We start from the raw sequence: 15,107 nt of genomic DNA, 5'->3' as shown, positions 1-15,107 counted from the left end.
GGCGACTGAGGAAGTCTGCTTCCCAGTTTTCTACGCCGGGGATGTGAACCGCGGATATGGTGGAGACTGTGGCTTCCACCCACATCAGAATCCGCCGGACTTCCTGGAAGGCTTGCCGACTGCGTGTCCCCCCTTGGTGGTTGATGTATGCCACCGCTGTGGAGTTGTCCGACTGAATTCGGATCTGCCTTCCTTCCAGCCACTGCTGGAAGGCTAGTAGGGCAAGATACACTGCTCTGATTTCCAGAACATTGATCTGAAGGGTGGACTCCTGCTGAGACCACGTACCCTGAGCCCTGTGGTGGAGAAAGACTGCTCCCCACCCTGAGAGACTCGCATCTGTCGTGACCACTGCCCAAGACGGTGGTAGGAAGGATCTTCCCTGTGATAATGAGGTGGGAAGAAGCCACCACTGCAGAGAGTCTTTGGCCGTCTGGGAAAGGGAGACTTTCCTGTCCAGGGATGTTGACTTCCCGTCCCATTGGCGGAGAATGTCCCATTGAAGTGGACGCAGATGAAACTGCGCAAACGGAACCGCCTCTATTGCCGCCACCATCTTCCCGAGGAAGTGCATGAGGCGTCTTAAGGAGTGCGGCTGACTTTGAAGGAGAGCCTGCACCCCAGTCTGGAGAGACCGCTGCTTGTCCAGCGGAAGCTGCACTATCGCTGATAGAGTATGAAACTCCATGCCAAGATACGTTAGTGATTGGGTCGGTGACAGATTTGACTTTGGGAAGTTGATGATCCACCCGAACGCCTGGAGGGTCTCCAGTGCAACATTCAGGCTGAGTTGGCATGCCTCTTGAGAGGGTGCCTTGACCAGTAGATCGTCCAAGTAAGGGATCACAGAGTGTCCCTGAGAGTGCAAGACTGCTACCACTGCCGCCATGATCTTGGTGAACACCCGAGGGGCTGTCGCCAGACCAAATGGCAGAGCTACGAACTGAAGATGGTCGTCTCCTATCACGAAGCGTAGAAAGCATTGATGCTCTGTAGCAATCGGCACGTGGAGATAAGCATCTTTGATGTCTATTGATGCTAGGAAATCTCCTTGAGACATTGAGGCAATGACTGAGCGGAGGGATTCCATCCGGAACCGCCTGGCGTTCACATGCTTGTTGAGCAGTTTTAGGTCCAGAACAGGACGGAAGGAGCCGTCCTTTTTTGGAACCACAAAGAGATTGGAGTAAAATCCTCGCCCCCGTTCGTGACGGGGGACAGGGATCACGACTCCTTCTTCTCTTAGAGAGTCCACCGCCTGCAGCAGGGCATCTGCTCGGTTGGGGTGTGGGGAGGTTCTGAAGAACCGAAGTGGAGGCCGAGAACTGAACTCGATTCTGTACCCGCGAGACAGAATGTCTGTTACCCACCGGTCTTTGACCTGTGACAGCCAAATGTCGCAAAAGCGGGAGAGCCTGCCACCGACTGAGGATGCGGAGGGAGGAGGCCGAAAGTCATGAGGTAGCCGCTTTGGAAGCGGTTCCTCCATTTGTTTTCCTGGGGCGTGAGTGAGCCCGCCAGGAATCTGAGCTCCCTTGTTCTTTCTGAGTCCTTTTGGACGAGGAGAATTGGGCCTTGCCCGAGCCTCGAAAGGACCGAAACCTCGACTGCCACTTTTTCTGTTGAGGTTTACTTGCTCTGGGCTGTGGTAAGGAAGAGTCCTTACCCTTGGACTGTTTTATGATTTCAGCCAATGGCTCACCAAACAGTCTGTCTCTAGATAATGGCAAGCTGGTTAAGCATTTTTTGGAACCAGCATCTGCTTTCCAGTCCTTTAACCACAAGGCTCTGCGCAAAACCACAGAATTGGCGGACGCCATAGCGGTACGGCTCGTAGATTCTAGGACAGCATTGATAGCATAGGTCGCAAACGCAGACATTTGCGAAGTTAGGGACGCCACTTGCGGCACTGCTGGATGTATGAAAGCATCCACCTGTGCTAAACCAGCTGAAATAGCTTGGAGTGCCCACACGGCCGCGAATGCTGGAGCAAACGACGCGCCGATAGATTCATAGACAGATTTCAACCAAAGGTCCATCTGTCTGTCGTTGGCATCTTTAAGTGAAGCGCCATCCTCTACTGCGACTATGGATCTAGCCGCAAGCTTGGAAATTGGGGGATCCACCTTTGGACACTGGGTCCAGCGTTTGGCCACCTCAGAGGGAAAAGGATAACGGGTATCCTTAGAACGTTTAGAGAAACGCTTGTCTGGATGAGCGTCGTGTTTCTGGATCGATTCTCTGAAGTCAGAGTGGTCCAAAAAAGCACTTAATTTACGCTTGGGATATAGGAAATGGAACTTCTCCTGCTGTGCAGCTGCCTCCTCTGCAGAAGGGGCTGGGGGAGAAATATCCAACAGCCTATTAATTGCCGATATAAGGTCATTAACCATGGCGTCACCATCAGGGGCATCCAGATTGAGAGGGGCCTCAGGATTAGAATCCTGGTCACCGTCCTCAGTCTCATCACAGAGAGACTCTTGTCGCTGAGACCCTGAACAGTGTGAAGACGTGGAGGGTCTTTCCCAGCGAGCTCGCTTAGGCTGCCTGGGACTGTCATCTGAGTCAGAGACTTCAGCCTGTGATGCTTGAGATCCCCTTGAAGTACGGATTAGTTCCAACTGAGGGGGACCGGCGAGCATAGACACAGCAGTGTCCATGGTCTGAGTAACTGGCCTGGACTGCAAGGTCTCCAGTATTTTTAACATAGTCACAGACATTTTGTCAGCAAAAACTGCAAAGTCTGTCCCCGTCACCGGGGCAGGGTTCACAGGCGTCTCTGCCTGGGCTACCACCACATTAGGCTCTGGCTGACGGAGTGCCACTGGGACTGAACATTGCATACAATGTGAGTCTTTGGAGCCTGCCGGTAGATCAGCCCCACATGCAGTACAAACAGTGTACACAGCCTGTGCCTTGGCACCCTTGCGTTTTGCGGATGACATGTTGCTGCCTCCTCAGAGCAGTACAGGGTGTTCAGCCAAGAAGCGACCTTACAGTGCACTATATAAATATATATATATATATATTGTACCAAGAAAAAAGTACACTAATATAACACTGAGGCACTAGAGGGGCCAGCACTACTGTGCTGCTTACCACCCGCTTAGGAGCGGTGTGTGGACGCCAGAAATCCCTCTAGTCTGGGTCTCCCAGAGCCTGCTGCCTTTCCCCAGCCAGCCGCATGTGTAATGGCTGCCGGCGTCCTTGTGGAGAGGGGGGGCGGGCCCTGGGCGTACACCGACGAAGAGCGGGAAGTCTGCTTCCCCCTGTGCCTAGTGAGAGGGCTGGAGCATGTAAATAAAGCTCCAGCCCTCGGCGCTGTTAATTGAGCAGCGTCTCTCCCCTACCCTGATTGACAGGGTGGGGGCGGGAACGAAGCGGCACTAGGCCGCAGAAGCCGGGGGCTAAAGTTAGAAGCGCCGCCGCCGTAAAAGCGCGGTCGGCGCCAAGTCCCCGGCGCACTACAAGTCGCAGCTGCGTCGCCGCTCCAGGAGCGGTCGGCGCAGTAGTTCCCAACATGAAACGTCACTCAGCAAAGCTGCAGTGACCTAACCCCAGCGCACAGCGCTACTGTCCCCGGCGCACTATAACGCTCAGCAAGCCTGAGAGTGTCCGTGCCTGCCGGGGACACAGAGTACCTGAAAGATGCAGGGCCTTGTCCCTGAACGGCACTCCCGCTCCAAATCCAGCAGGTTCTATGGGTCTGTGGATGGAGCCCGGCCCCAGGGCTTGGGGGCCGGCAAGATCCCACTTCCACAGAGCCCTCCAGGGGATGTGGAAGGAAAACAGCATGTGGGCTCCAGCCTCTGTACCAGCAATAGGTACCTCAACCTTACAAGCACCAACCGCGGGTGAGAAGGGAGCATGCTGGGGGCCCTATATGGGCCCTCTTTTCTTCCATCCGATATAGCCAGCAGCTACTGCTGACTACAAACAGTGGAGCTATGCGTGGATGTCTGACCTCCTTCGCACAAAGCAGAAAACTGGTGAGCCAGTGATCCCACTGGGGGTGTATAGCCAGAAGGGGAGGGGCCTTACACTTTTTAGTGTAATTGCTTTGTGTGGCCTCCGGAGGCAGTGCTATACACCCAATCGTCTGGGTCTCCCAATAGAGCGACGAAGAAAGATGCGTTTTTAATTTTAAATTTAATTCTATGTATGATGCAATAAAATCAAGCATCAAAAAACACTGGCATTTAATTAATAAAGACAAGGATCTCTGTGAAATGACAAACGAGGGTCCTTTGATTTCATATAGGCGATGCAAAAACATAGGAGATGTTCTGATAAATAATCGTATTACTACACCCAAACTAGGTACGTGGTTAGACCGAAATAAAATCAAAGGAAACCATAGGTGCGGCGGCTGCCCCTTTTGTGAATATCATTGTACAGGAGACACTTTAAAAATTGGTACTGAGCTATTCAAAATAAAAGATCTTATCACATGTAAGTCTAATTATCTGGTATATGTTATTTTTTGCCCCTGTCAAAAAAATTATATAGGTAAAACAATTCGGCCTTTATATGTTCGATTTAGGGAGCATTTTAAGTCTATAGCCTCCGGGATAGGTTCTCCACGTTTAATTGCCCATATGCAGGAACATCATAGTGGTAATCCACGCCTTTTAAAATTTGCAGGCGTAATAAAAATTAATCCCTGTCCCACAGGAGGTGATATGCACCGTTCTTTACTTAGAAAGGAATCAAGATTGATTATAGACTTAAATGCTCTCGGTCCTCTTGGCCTGAATGACAAAAATGATTTGTCAGTGTTCCTATAATGCTGGTTTTCTCCTATAAGCCTGTTTTTTATAGTGTTTTTTGAGATGTCTTTGGTTAAACTATAATGAACACTATATTTAATTTTTTACTCTAACTATACCCATGTATGTTACGATTATTTATAATCCATTTTGGAATTGATATGTAATAAGTTTCTATGTGAATTTGATACATGTGCAGCTGGTATATGTTTTTAATTTGCACTTCATTCACGCAAGGATGCTGCACCCAATTCACCTGTTATTTAAGGGTGGATGCAGCACCTTTGCATGCACTGGACCCGTAGAAGCAAGGTTACTTGCGAAACGGCTGCCGTCGTCCGACGTGGCACACCCTCATCCTCCCTCACTACCTGTACCCTTGATGTGATCGTGGAATAAAAGAAAAATATTTTTTTCGACCTTTGGAGTGCGACCTTTCATCTCTTCATTGTGGATCTTGTATCGCCTTTGCTTTGGGACACGCACCCAGGTCTCCACCTGCCTGAAAGCACAGCTTTGTCAGCCATACAGGGATCAGCGGTGCCCGGTATCCTCCACTCAGCTTTATATATATATATATATATATATATATATATATATATATATATATATATATATATATATTACTGTATTGCACTGTATACTGTACAAGGAGCTCTTCCTGGAGCTAAGCTTCTTTGAAGGACCAAAATGGAAGTTATGGGGGCTTTCGGCAGGCTGCTAACCCCTCAGTTCTTCATGATCCTCATACTAAGATATTGACAGCAGCATTTAAAGGGAGTCTGTCAGATGATTTTGTTGTACAATACTAATGTTACCCTTAAATAGGGCTTAAGGAGACCTTTCAGGATCAGTAAGTTTTATTGTTCTACCTTATCCTGTTATCTTGCTGTAAGCTAGAATTCAGTGTCTCCCTCACACTAGTCAACTGTATGTAAATACAATTACATATTCACTGCTCTCACACCTCCCATTGCATTCACTATCACTGCTGAGAGGTGGGAGGGGGTATGTGTGGGGGCAGCAGTGCAAATTCAGATCAGATTTACTATCACTGATGCCAGCACTGGGAGATGGGAGGGGAGAGCAGTGCATATGCAGTTTGTATTGACATACACTTGACTAGTTACTACATCCCACTGAAATCTATTGAGCTTACAACAAGATAACAAGATGACGTAAAGCAATAAAACTTACTGATCCTGAAAGGTCTCCTTAAGCCCTATGTAAATATAACATTAGTATTGTACTAAAAAATCATCTGACAAATTTCCTTTAAGTGGTTAAACCACAGTGAGCAGCGCAAGCTCCAGCTGCTGCGGTTACAAAAAGATACCAGCTACGTTACAGAGTCGGCATCTGCCCGATATGAAGCAGGCTCAGCTCATGAGCCTGCTTAATACATTTCTTATTGGCCTATGCCAAGAATAACCGTTATAGGTCGTTAAAGGAGTTGTCCCCTTTCAATTAATTTCGTCCGTGGTATAAAAAAAAAACGCAAAATATCTGCAGCATAAATTAACATGCTTTGAATCTCAAATGTGCAGTGTGGGAATTTTTTCCCAAAGAGCGTAGACAAGATTTTGGGAAAAGCTCATTCACCATGCTGCAGCAGGTTTTCCATTCCAAAAAATCTGGATGGAAAAATGTGCCACGTGTTTGTCTCGTGTGTTCACATACCATAAAAAAAAAACACTTAAGGCAGATACTCACCACATGGACTCTTTAGGTTCATCTTCTGGTTCTAAAATACCCAAAATTTCCATCGTCGTCAATCACAACCTAGTAGTAAAACATTAATAAAATGGTACCAATTCATTGCATATAACAGACAATACAAGTGTGCTAGACTGTAAGGCTCAGTTCACATTGTCCGTTTGGGAGAATGTTTGTCTGTGCCTTTTTAAGATCAGTTACATGCAAATCAAGTCCAAGACGGATGATCATTTGCTAACTGATGCAAAAAGAAGCAAATGGACCCAAATGGTTAATTAAAGGTCTTGTTACTCTTCAAGCTTTCAGATAAAATCTCACGTATTCAAGTCTATGGGTGCACAAAAAAAAAAAACAGACTCCATGTGGATCATCTGCATAGTGTCATGAGTGCGTTGCCTCCTTATGTTACCTCTAGAAGACCTGGGGTCAGTTCTCAGCGTTGCAGGCCTTTTGTAGAGCTGACCTGACAGATGGTATACTTTCCCTTCTATGCTAAAGGGGCTAAGGACCCCTTTACGACTGTCTGAGAATTATCTTAGTTCTTATCCCAGTTGCATCTTATGATTACCTCCCTCTTCCTCTAGATTTACCCTTCCTGAGCTTCACTCCATGCTGGATATAGAATTTATATTTGTATTCCAGTCACATTGGAGATGTTGGTTTCTGTTAAGCCGAGGTGTCGTTCCTTTAGCAGCAGTCATCTACCTTCTGGGGAAGATATTGGAGCCTTTGTATACCTGTTGCCTTGCCTGAGTTCCCTGTGTGTTTCCTTACTCTCCTGCTCCAGCACTCCATGGGGGGGGGGGAGGATATCTAGGTGAGTTGTGTCCAGGAGCTTAGCAAGGTACAAGACCCAGGCATCTCTACCTTCAGGGGTAATCTTGAACAAAGTACGAGACCCAGGCATCTCCACCTTCAGGGGTAATCTTGAGCAAAGTACGAGACCTAGGCATCTCCACCTTTAGGTGTAATCTTGAGCAAAGTACGAGACCCAGGCATTACCACCTTTAGGGGTAATTTTGGGGACAGGAATAACCTATGGATCCATAGCTTAAGGGACAGCTCAGGTGTACACTATCGGAGCCATTTTGGAGTCGCTGGCATGACACATAGCATCCAATTTTTAGGGATACATTGCCATTCTATAATATAGGAAACTGTATTTGGTCTTGTAAATTTCATTCACTGCTTATGTATAAAAACGGATGTCATAAGGTCGATAATACAGATAAAAATCACTTCTTTCAAGGTCTTGATGATTTTTTTATACCCTGGTGGCAGCTACCCTCTCTATGGGTTATTCAAAGACCATTATGCTACTTTTTCACCTCCTTGTTTGCTGCTCCATAGAAGAGACTCCAACAAGAGTACTTGCTGCCCAATAGCAATGTGAGGGATGAAACCAAGCATGGCTGGGCTTCGTCTCTACATGTGCTGCAAGGCTGTTGTATCATTTGTACAAAAAAAAGCCTTGCTACTTTTTAAAAAGTCGCCATTGACTAATCGGCTGAAAACATCTGTAAACGGCAAACACCGTGTGTGTGTAAAAGAATAAAGAGTGATAAATACTTTATATGCACCTCAAATGGATACTGGAAAAAACTGGAAATCGTCCTCCAAAATTCAAGCCTTGGCACAACTGCCCCTTTCTGATCTCTGCTGTTCCTGTCTGATCTCTGCTGCCCCTCTCTGATCTCTGCTGTACCACTCTGATCTCTGCTGTACCACTCTGATCTCTGCTGTACCACTCTGATCTCTGCTGCCCCCCCTCCTGATCTCTGCTGCCCCACCTCCCCTCTGATCTCTGCTGCACTGATCTGATCTCTGCTGCACCTCTCTGATCTCTGCTGCCCCACCTCCCCTCTGATCTCTGCTGCACTGATCTGATCTCTGCTGCACCTCTCTGATCTCTGCCACTCCTGTTGATGCCGATCTCGGCTTGCCCCTTCTGTTCTCTGCTGCCCCCTCCTCTGATCTCTGCTGCCCCCTCCTCTGATCTCTGCTGCTCCCCTCCTCTGATCTCTGCTGACCCCCTCCGATCTCAAATACCACCCCCCATCACTGCTGGCCCCCCTCTGATCTCTGCTGAAGCCTCCTCTGATCTCTGCCGCCGCTCCTCTGATCTCTGCTGCCTATCCTCTGATCTCTGCGCCCCCCCCCCTAATATTTGATTTAAAGGGACTCTGTCATCAGGATTTCACCCCTCAAATTATTTATATGCATATGTGGCTCTTTCACAGACAAGTCCAGCAACTTCTTTCCATGGCCAGTCCTTTCCTCCATTACTGAGAAATCAGCAATTGAATTAATATGTAATTGAGGCTGAATCACAAGAAAACCCCTCAAAAAAAGCCACTGATGACTCTAGATATTGTTATCCACGTGTGTGTTTTATGTCACTCCTGTCCCCAGCTGAGGCCATCATCCCAGGTCTCCTACCTCCTGTCCCCTCTCCTGCACTCCAGGCCTATGCCGCCGGTCCACCATCACCATGGAAACCGCGTCACTACACTAAACAACCCCCAAAACCAGCCAACAGCTCCGCAATATTTCGCCGCCTTCATCCCCTCACGTATAGCTACACCCTGCCCTAACACATTCTAATAACCAGAAGATAAATAATCGGAATTATACCTCTTTTGTCAGTTTTGAAGGCTTTCAATAAAGTTTGTTGAAGAAAAAAAAGAAAGTTCATTTCCGTTCTTATCACATCGGGAAGTGAGGAAGCGCTCGGGGCCGGAAGTGACGTTTTCCTGGTTGCCTCCCGCCCTAACAGTTCCAACCTTATCCAAAATGGCGCCCCTGGATCTGGATAAGTACGTGGAAATCGCCCGACAGTGCAAGTACTTACCGGAGAATGACCTGAAGGTGAGGAGTGGCGGAGACAAAAGTGTATGTGGTGCAGATGTGGCGGGCAGTCGTCCTGTGCTGGGTTATACATGGCGACTAGAGATTGCAGTCCTGTCGCCATTTGCTGCAGATTTCTGCATTTGCGAATTCGTGCTCCAGCGGTTCTCTGTGTGCACCCCCCCTCTGATCTCTGCTGCCCCCCCCCCTCTTCTGATCTCTGCTGCCCCCCCACCCACCCACCCCTTCTCTGATCTCTGCTGCCCCCCCACCCACCCACCCCTTCTCTGATCTCTGCTGCCCCCCCACCCACCCACCCCTTCTCTGATCTCTGCTGCCCACCCACCCACCCACCCCTTCTCTGATCTCTGCTGCCCACCCACCCACCCACCCCTTCTCTGATCTCTGCTGCCCACCCACCCACCCCTTCTCTGATCTCTGCTGCCCACCCACCCACCCCTTCTCTGATCTCTGCTGCCCACCCACCCACCCCTTCTCTGATCTCTGCTGCCCACCCACCCACCCCTTCTCTGATCTCTGCTGCCCGCCCACCCACCCCTTCTCTGATCTCTGCTGCCCGCCCACCCACCCCTTCTCTGATCTCTGCTGCCCGCCCACCCACCCCTTCTCTGATCTCTGCTGCCCGCCCGCCCGCCCACCCCTTCTCTGATCTCTGCTGCCCGCCCGCCCGCCCACCCCTTCTCTGATCTCTGCTGCCCGCCCGCCCACCCCTTCTCTGATCTCTGCTGCCCGCCCGCCCACCCCTTCTCTGATCTCTGCTGCCCGCCCGCCCACCCCTTCTCTGATCTCTGCTGCCCGCCCGCCCACCCCTTCTCTGATCTCTGCTGCCCGCCCGCCCACCCCTTCTCTGATCTCTGCTGCCCGCCCGCCCACCCCTTCTCTGATCTCTGCTGCCCGCCCGCCCACCCCTTCTCTGATCTCTGCTGCCCGCCCGCCCACCCCTTCTCTGATCTCTGCTGCCCACCCACCCACCCCTTCTCTGATCTCTGCTGCCCACCCACCCACCCCTTCTCTGATCTCTGCTGCCCACTAGTGATGGGTAGTTCGTGAGTGAGTAGTTCAAAATGAACTAATCTTCAGAGTGAACTAGTTCATCTAGTTCACCATCCTGACAGAGATTAGTTCATTATGAACTAGAGTGGGAGGAGACAGACAGTGATCCTCTACAGCTCCAGGAGGCTCCTGCTCTCACACTTGAAGGTAGTAAAACACTAGCACACATCAAATACAAATATAATAGTAATAATAATATTAATAAAAACTGAAATTGCACAGTAGACAGACACAGCTCATATGTGTGTATGAGAGAGTTTTTCTGTGTGTGGTTTATGCCCCTCACCTGTCTGTGTGATAGGATCAGCCTCCTGTAGAGGATCAGCCTCCTGTAGAGGATCAGCCTCCTGTAGTCTAGAAGATCAGTCTTGCTAAAAACTTTACCACTGTCTCCTGTTCTGTTCTCAAAATGGTGAATGCTGAACTGCTCCTCAGCTCCCTCATCCACATTCATTATGAGTCAGTACTCTACACTACCACATGGGGCGCTGCTGGGCTCAGTGAGATGCATCAGATTGAACTAGACTGTCCTGAGTCATTCTCAGTAGAACATTTAGTTCAGCAGCTCATCTAGTTCATCTAGTTCACAGGTCACATGATGCATTTCCTGTCAGCTCATAGGACAGGGTGGAGAGAAATACTGAACTAAACAGCAGTGTGAGGAGACAGAGAGTGATTCCTCTACAGCTCCAGGAGGCTCCTGCCCTCACACTTGCTCTTTATAGCTCCTGATGCTGGAAAAGAAGGGAGTAAAGGCTACTTTACACACTGCGATATCGGTCCCGATATCGCTAGTGTGCGTACCCGCCCCCATCTGTTGCGCGACACGGGCATATCGCTGCCCGTGGCGCACAACATCGCCCAGAGCCGTCACACATACTTACCTGTCCGGCGACGTCGCTGTGACCGGCGAACCGCCTCCTTTCTAAGGGGGCGGTCCGTGCGGCGTCACAGCGACGTCACTGAACCGCCGCCCAATCGCAGCGGAGGGGCGGAGATGAGCGGGACGTAACATCCCGCCCACCTCCTTCCTTCCGCATAGCGGCCGGGAGGCAGGTAGGGAGACGTTCCTCGCTCCTGCGGCGTCACACGCAGCGATGTGTGATGCCGCAGGAACGAGGAACAACCTCGTTACTGCTGAAGTAACGATAATTGGGAATGGACCCCCGTGTCGCCGATTAGCGATTTTTCACTGTTTTGCAACGATGCAAAATCGCTAATCGATGTCACACGCAACGGCATCGCTAATGCGGCCGGATGTGCGTCACGAATTCCGTGACCCCAACGACTCCGCATTAGCGATGTCGTAGCGTGTAAAGCCCGCTTTACACTATACCACACATCAAATATAAATATAATAGTAATAATAATATTAATAAATACTGAAATTGCACAGTAGACAGACACAGCTCATGTGTGTATGAGAGAGAGTTTTTCTGTGTGTGGTTCATGCCCCTCACCTGTCTGTGTGATAGGATCAGCCTCCTGTAGAGGATCGGCCTCCTGTAGCCTAGATCAGTCTTGCTAAAATCTTTACCATTGGCTCCTGTTCTGTTCTCAAAATGGTGGCTGCTGAACTGCTTCTCAGCTCCCTCATACACATTCATTATGGGTCAGTACTCTACACTCTACACAGGGGGCGCTGCTGGGCTGAGTGAGATGCATCAGACTGAACTAGACTGTCCTGATTCATTCTCAGTAGAACATTCAGTTCAGCAGCTCATATAGTTCATTTAGTTCACAGGTCACATGATGCATTTCCTATCAGCTCCTCAGGATAGAGTGGAGAGAAATACTGAACTAGATGAACTAAATGAGCTAATCTTTTGAACTAATCTTTTCAGTGAACTAGTTCATGGTGAACTAATCACCAAAATGAACTAGATTTCCCATCACTACTGCCCACCCACCCACCCCTTCTCTGATCTCTGCTGCCCACCCACCCACCCCTTCTCTGATCTCTGCTGCCCACCCACCCACCCCTTCTCTGATCTCTGCTGCCCACCCACCCACCCCTTCTCTGATCTCTGCTGCCCACCCACCCACCCCTTCTCTGATCTCTGCTGCCCACCCACCCACCCCTTCTCTGATCTCTGCTGCCCACCCACCCACCCCTTCTCTGATCTCTGCTGCCCACCCACCCACCCCTTCTCTGATCTCTGCTGCCCACCCACCCACCCCTTCTCTGATCTCTGCTGCCCACCCACCCACCCCTTCTCTGATCTCTGCTGCCCACCCACCCACCCCTTCTCTGATCTCTGCTGCCCACCCACCCACCCCTTCTCTGATCTCTGCTGCCCACCCACCCACCCCTTCTCTGATCTCTGCTGCCCACCCACCCACCCCTTCTCTGATCTCTGCTGCCCACCCACCCACCCCTTCTCTGATCTCTGCTGCCCACCCACCCACCCCTTCTCTGATCTCTGCTGCCCGCCCACCCACCCCTTCTCTGATCTCTGCTGCCCGCCCACCCACCCCTTCTCTGATCTCTGCTGCCCGCCCACCCACCCCTTCTCTGATCTCTGCTGCCCGCCCGCCCGCCCACCCCTTCTCTGATCTCTGCTGCCCGCCCGCCCACCCCTTCTCTGATCTCTGCTGCCCGCCCGCCCACCCCTTCTCTGATCTCTGCTGCCCGCCCGCCCACCCCTTCTCTGATCTCTGCTGCCCGCCCGCCCACCCCTTCTCTGATCTCTGCTGCCCGCCCGCCCACCCCTTCTCTGATCTCTGCTGCCCGCCCGCCCACCCCTTCTCTGATCTCTGCTGCCCGCCCGCCCACCCCTTCTCTGATCTCTGCTGCCCGCCCGCCCACCCCTTCTCTGATCTCTGCTGCCCGCCCGCCCACCCCTTCTCTGATCTCTGCTGCCCGCCCGCCCACCCCTTCTCTGATCTCTGCTGCCCGCCCGCCCACCCCTTCTCTGATCTCTGCTGCCCGCCCGCCCACCCCTTCTCTGATCTCTGCTGCCCGCCCGCCCACCCCTTCTCTGATCTCTGCTGCCCGCCCGCCCACCCCTTCTCTGATCTCTGCTGCCCGCCCGCCCACCCCTTCTCTGATCTCTGCTGCCCGCCCGCCCACCCCTTCTCTGATCTCTGCTGCCCGCCCGCCCACCCCTTCTCTGATCTCTGCTGCCCGCCCGCCCGCCCACCCCTTCTCTGATCTCTGCTGCCCGCCCGCCCACCCACCCCTTCTCTGATCTCTGCTGCCCGCCCGCCCACCCACCCCTTCTCTGATCTCTGCTGCCCGCCCGCCCACCCACCCCTTCTCTGATCTCTGCTGCCCGCCCACCCACCCACCCCTTCTCTGATCTCTGCTGCCCGCCCACCCACCCACCCCTTCTCTGATCTCTGCTGCCCGCCCACCCACCCACCCCTTCTCTGATCTCTGCTGCCCGCCCACCCACCCACCCCTTCTCTGATCTCTGCTGCCCGCCCACCCACCCACCCCTTCTCTGATCTCTGCTGCCCACCCACCCCTTCTCTGATCTCTGCTGCCCGCCCGCCCACCCCTTCTCTGATCTCTGCTGCCCGCCCGCCCACCCCTTCTCTGATCTCTGCTGCCCGCCCGCCCACCCCTTCTCTGATCTCTGCTGCTCGCCCACCCACCCCTTCTCTGATCTCTGCTGCCCGCCCACCCACCCACCCCTTCTCTGATCTCTGCTGCCCGCCCACCCACCCACCCCTTCTCTGATCTCTGCTGCCCACCCACCCCTTCTCTGATCTCTGCTGCCCGCCCGCCCACCCCTTCTCTGATCTCTGCTGCCCGCCCGCCCACCCCTTCTCTGATCTCTGCTGCTCGCCCGCCCACCCCTTCTCTGATCTCTGCTGCCCGCCCGCCCACCCCTTCTCTGATCTCTGCTGCCCGCCCGCCCACCCCTTCTCTGATCTCTGCTGCCCGCCCGCCCACCCCTTCTCTGATCTCTGCTGCCCGCCCGCCCACCCCTTCTCTGATCTCTGCTGGTCCCGTCCCCCCCCCCCCTCCTCTGATTTAAAGGGACTCTAGGGAATCTGGCATCAGGCTCTAACTCCCAACACCCCCCCACACCCGAAAGTCACTTTTTCTGTTATTGTAAAAACAGCGTTTGTATTGATATACAATCTATGCTGAAGAGCTATGGTAGATCTGAAGCCTCCATCACTCCAGCTCTATTCATCAATCATCGCAGCCCTTTTCTGCTTCACGGACAGCCCCTTTGCCATAGGTCACACAGCACAGAGGCTGTCAGTCAAGCAGGAGAAGGTGGTGCTGGGTGAAGACTAGAGCTGGAGTGACGGAGGCTTCAGACCTACCATAGCTCTTCAGGCTCATTTACATATTCAAATGGCGATTTCTCGATGACAGAGGAACAGACTGGTCATGTAAAGGTATTGCTGGGCTTGTCTTTGTAAGAGCTATAAACTTCATATCACTATGGTCTTTGGAGTGTAAGAGGAAACTGGAAACCCAGGGGGAACATATAAACTATTGAGAGATGTTGTACTTGGTGGGATTTGTAGCCAGATGTACAAATCGGTAAATGATCTGGCGCCACTGCTCGCTCTAGGGAACCCAAAAATGTTATCACATTGATGGAAAAATAAGTTATGGCTCTTGGAAAAAGAGGAGGAGAAAACATAGCAAACTGAAAATGGTCATGGTGTGAAGGGGTTAAACAGGGACTTGAAACACCCCATAAAGAGATTTGTGTAACTGTGGGTGAACCTTAT

The 15,107-nt window shown here is 51.6% G+C and overlaps 2 protein-coding genes across 4 annotated transcripts in view; one reads left to right on the top strand and one right to left on the bottom strand.

The window, feature by feature from the left end:
* Window positions 1-9,146, bottom strand: part of RABEPK (Rab9 effector protein with kelch motifs) — a 71,186-nt gene extending 62,040 nt beyond the window's left edge. The window contains exons 1-2 of one of the 3 annotated variants that reach the window (XM_075324145.1): window positions 9,120-9,146; window positions 6,483-6,551 (exon numbers count right to left, since the gene is read on the bottom strand). In XM_075324145.1, coding sequence (XP_075180260.1) covers window positions 6,483-6,535 — 53 coding nt within the window. In that variant the 5' untranslated portion in view covers window positions 6,536-6,551; window positions 9,120-9,146. Of the gene's footprint in view, window positions 1-6,482; window positions 6,552-8,065; window positions 8,113-8,924; window positions 8,978-9,119 lie in introns of those variants that run through there. The other 2 variants (XM_075324144.1, XM_075324146.1) reach the window with 2 other exon arrangements.
* A 77-nt stretch (window positions 9,147-9,223) lies between these two features.
* Window positions 9,224-15,107, top strand: part of PPP6C (protein phosphatase 6 catalytic subunit) — a 46,886-nt gene continuing 41,002 nt past the window's right edge. The window contains exon 1 of the mRNA XM_075324147.1: window positions 9,224-9,353. Within this exon, the coding sequence (XP_075180262.1) occupies window positions 9,279-9,353 (75 nt within the window). The 5' untranslated portion in view covers window positions 9,224-9,278. The remainder of the gene's footprint in view (window positions 9,354-15,107) is intronic.

The sequence above is a fragment of the Anomaloglossus baeobatrachus genome, chromosome 9 (assembly GCF_048569485.1).
Source record: "Anomaloglossus baeobatrachus isolate aAnoBae1 chromosome 9, aAnoBae1.hap1, whole genome shotgun sequence".
NCBI classification, from domain to species: Eukaryota; Metazoa; Chordata; class Amphibia; order Anura; family Aromobatidae; genus Anomaloglossus; species Anomaloglossus baeobatrachus.
This window is presented reverse-complemented; position numbering and strand designations above follow the sequence as displayed.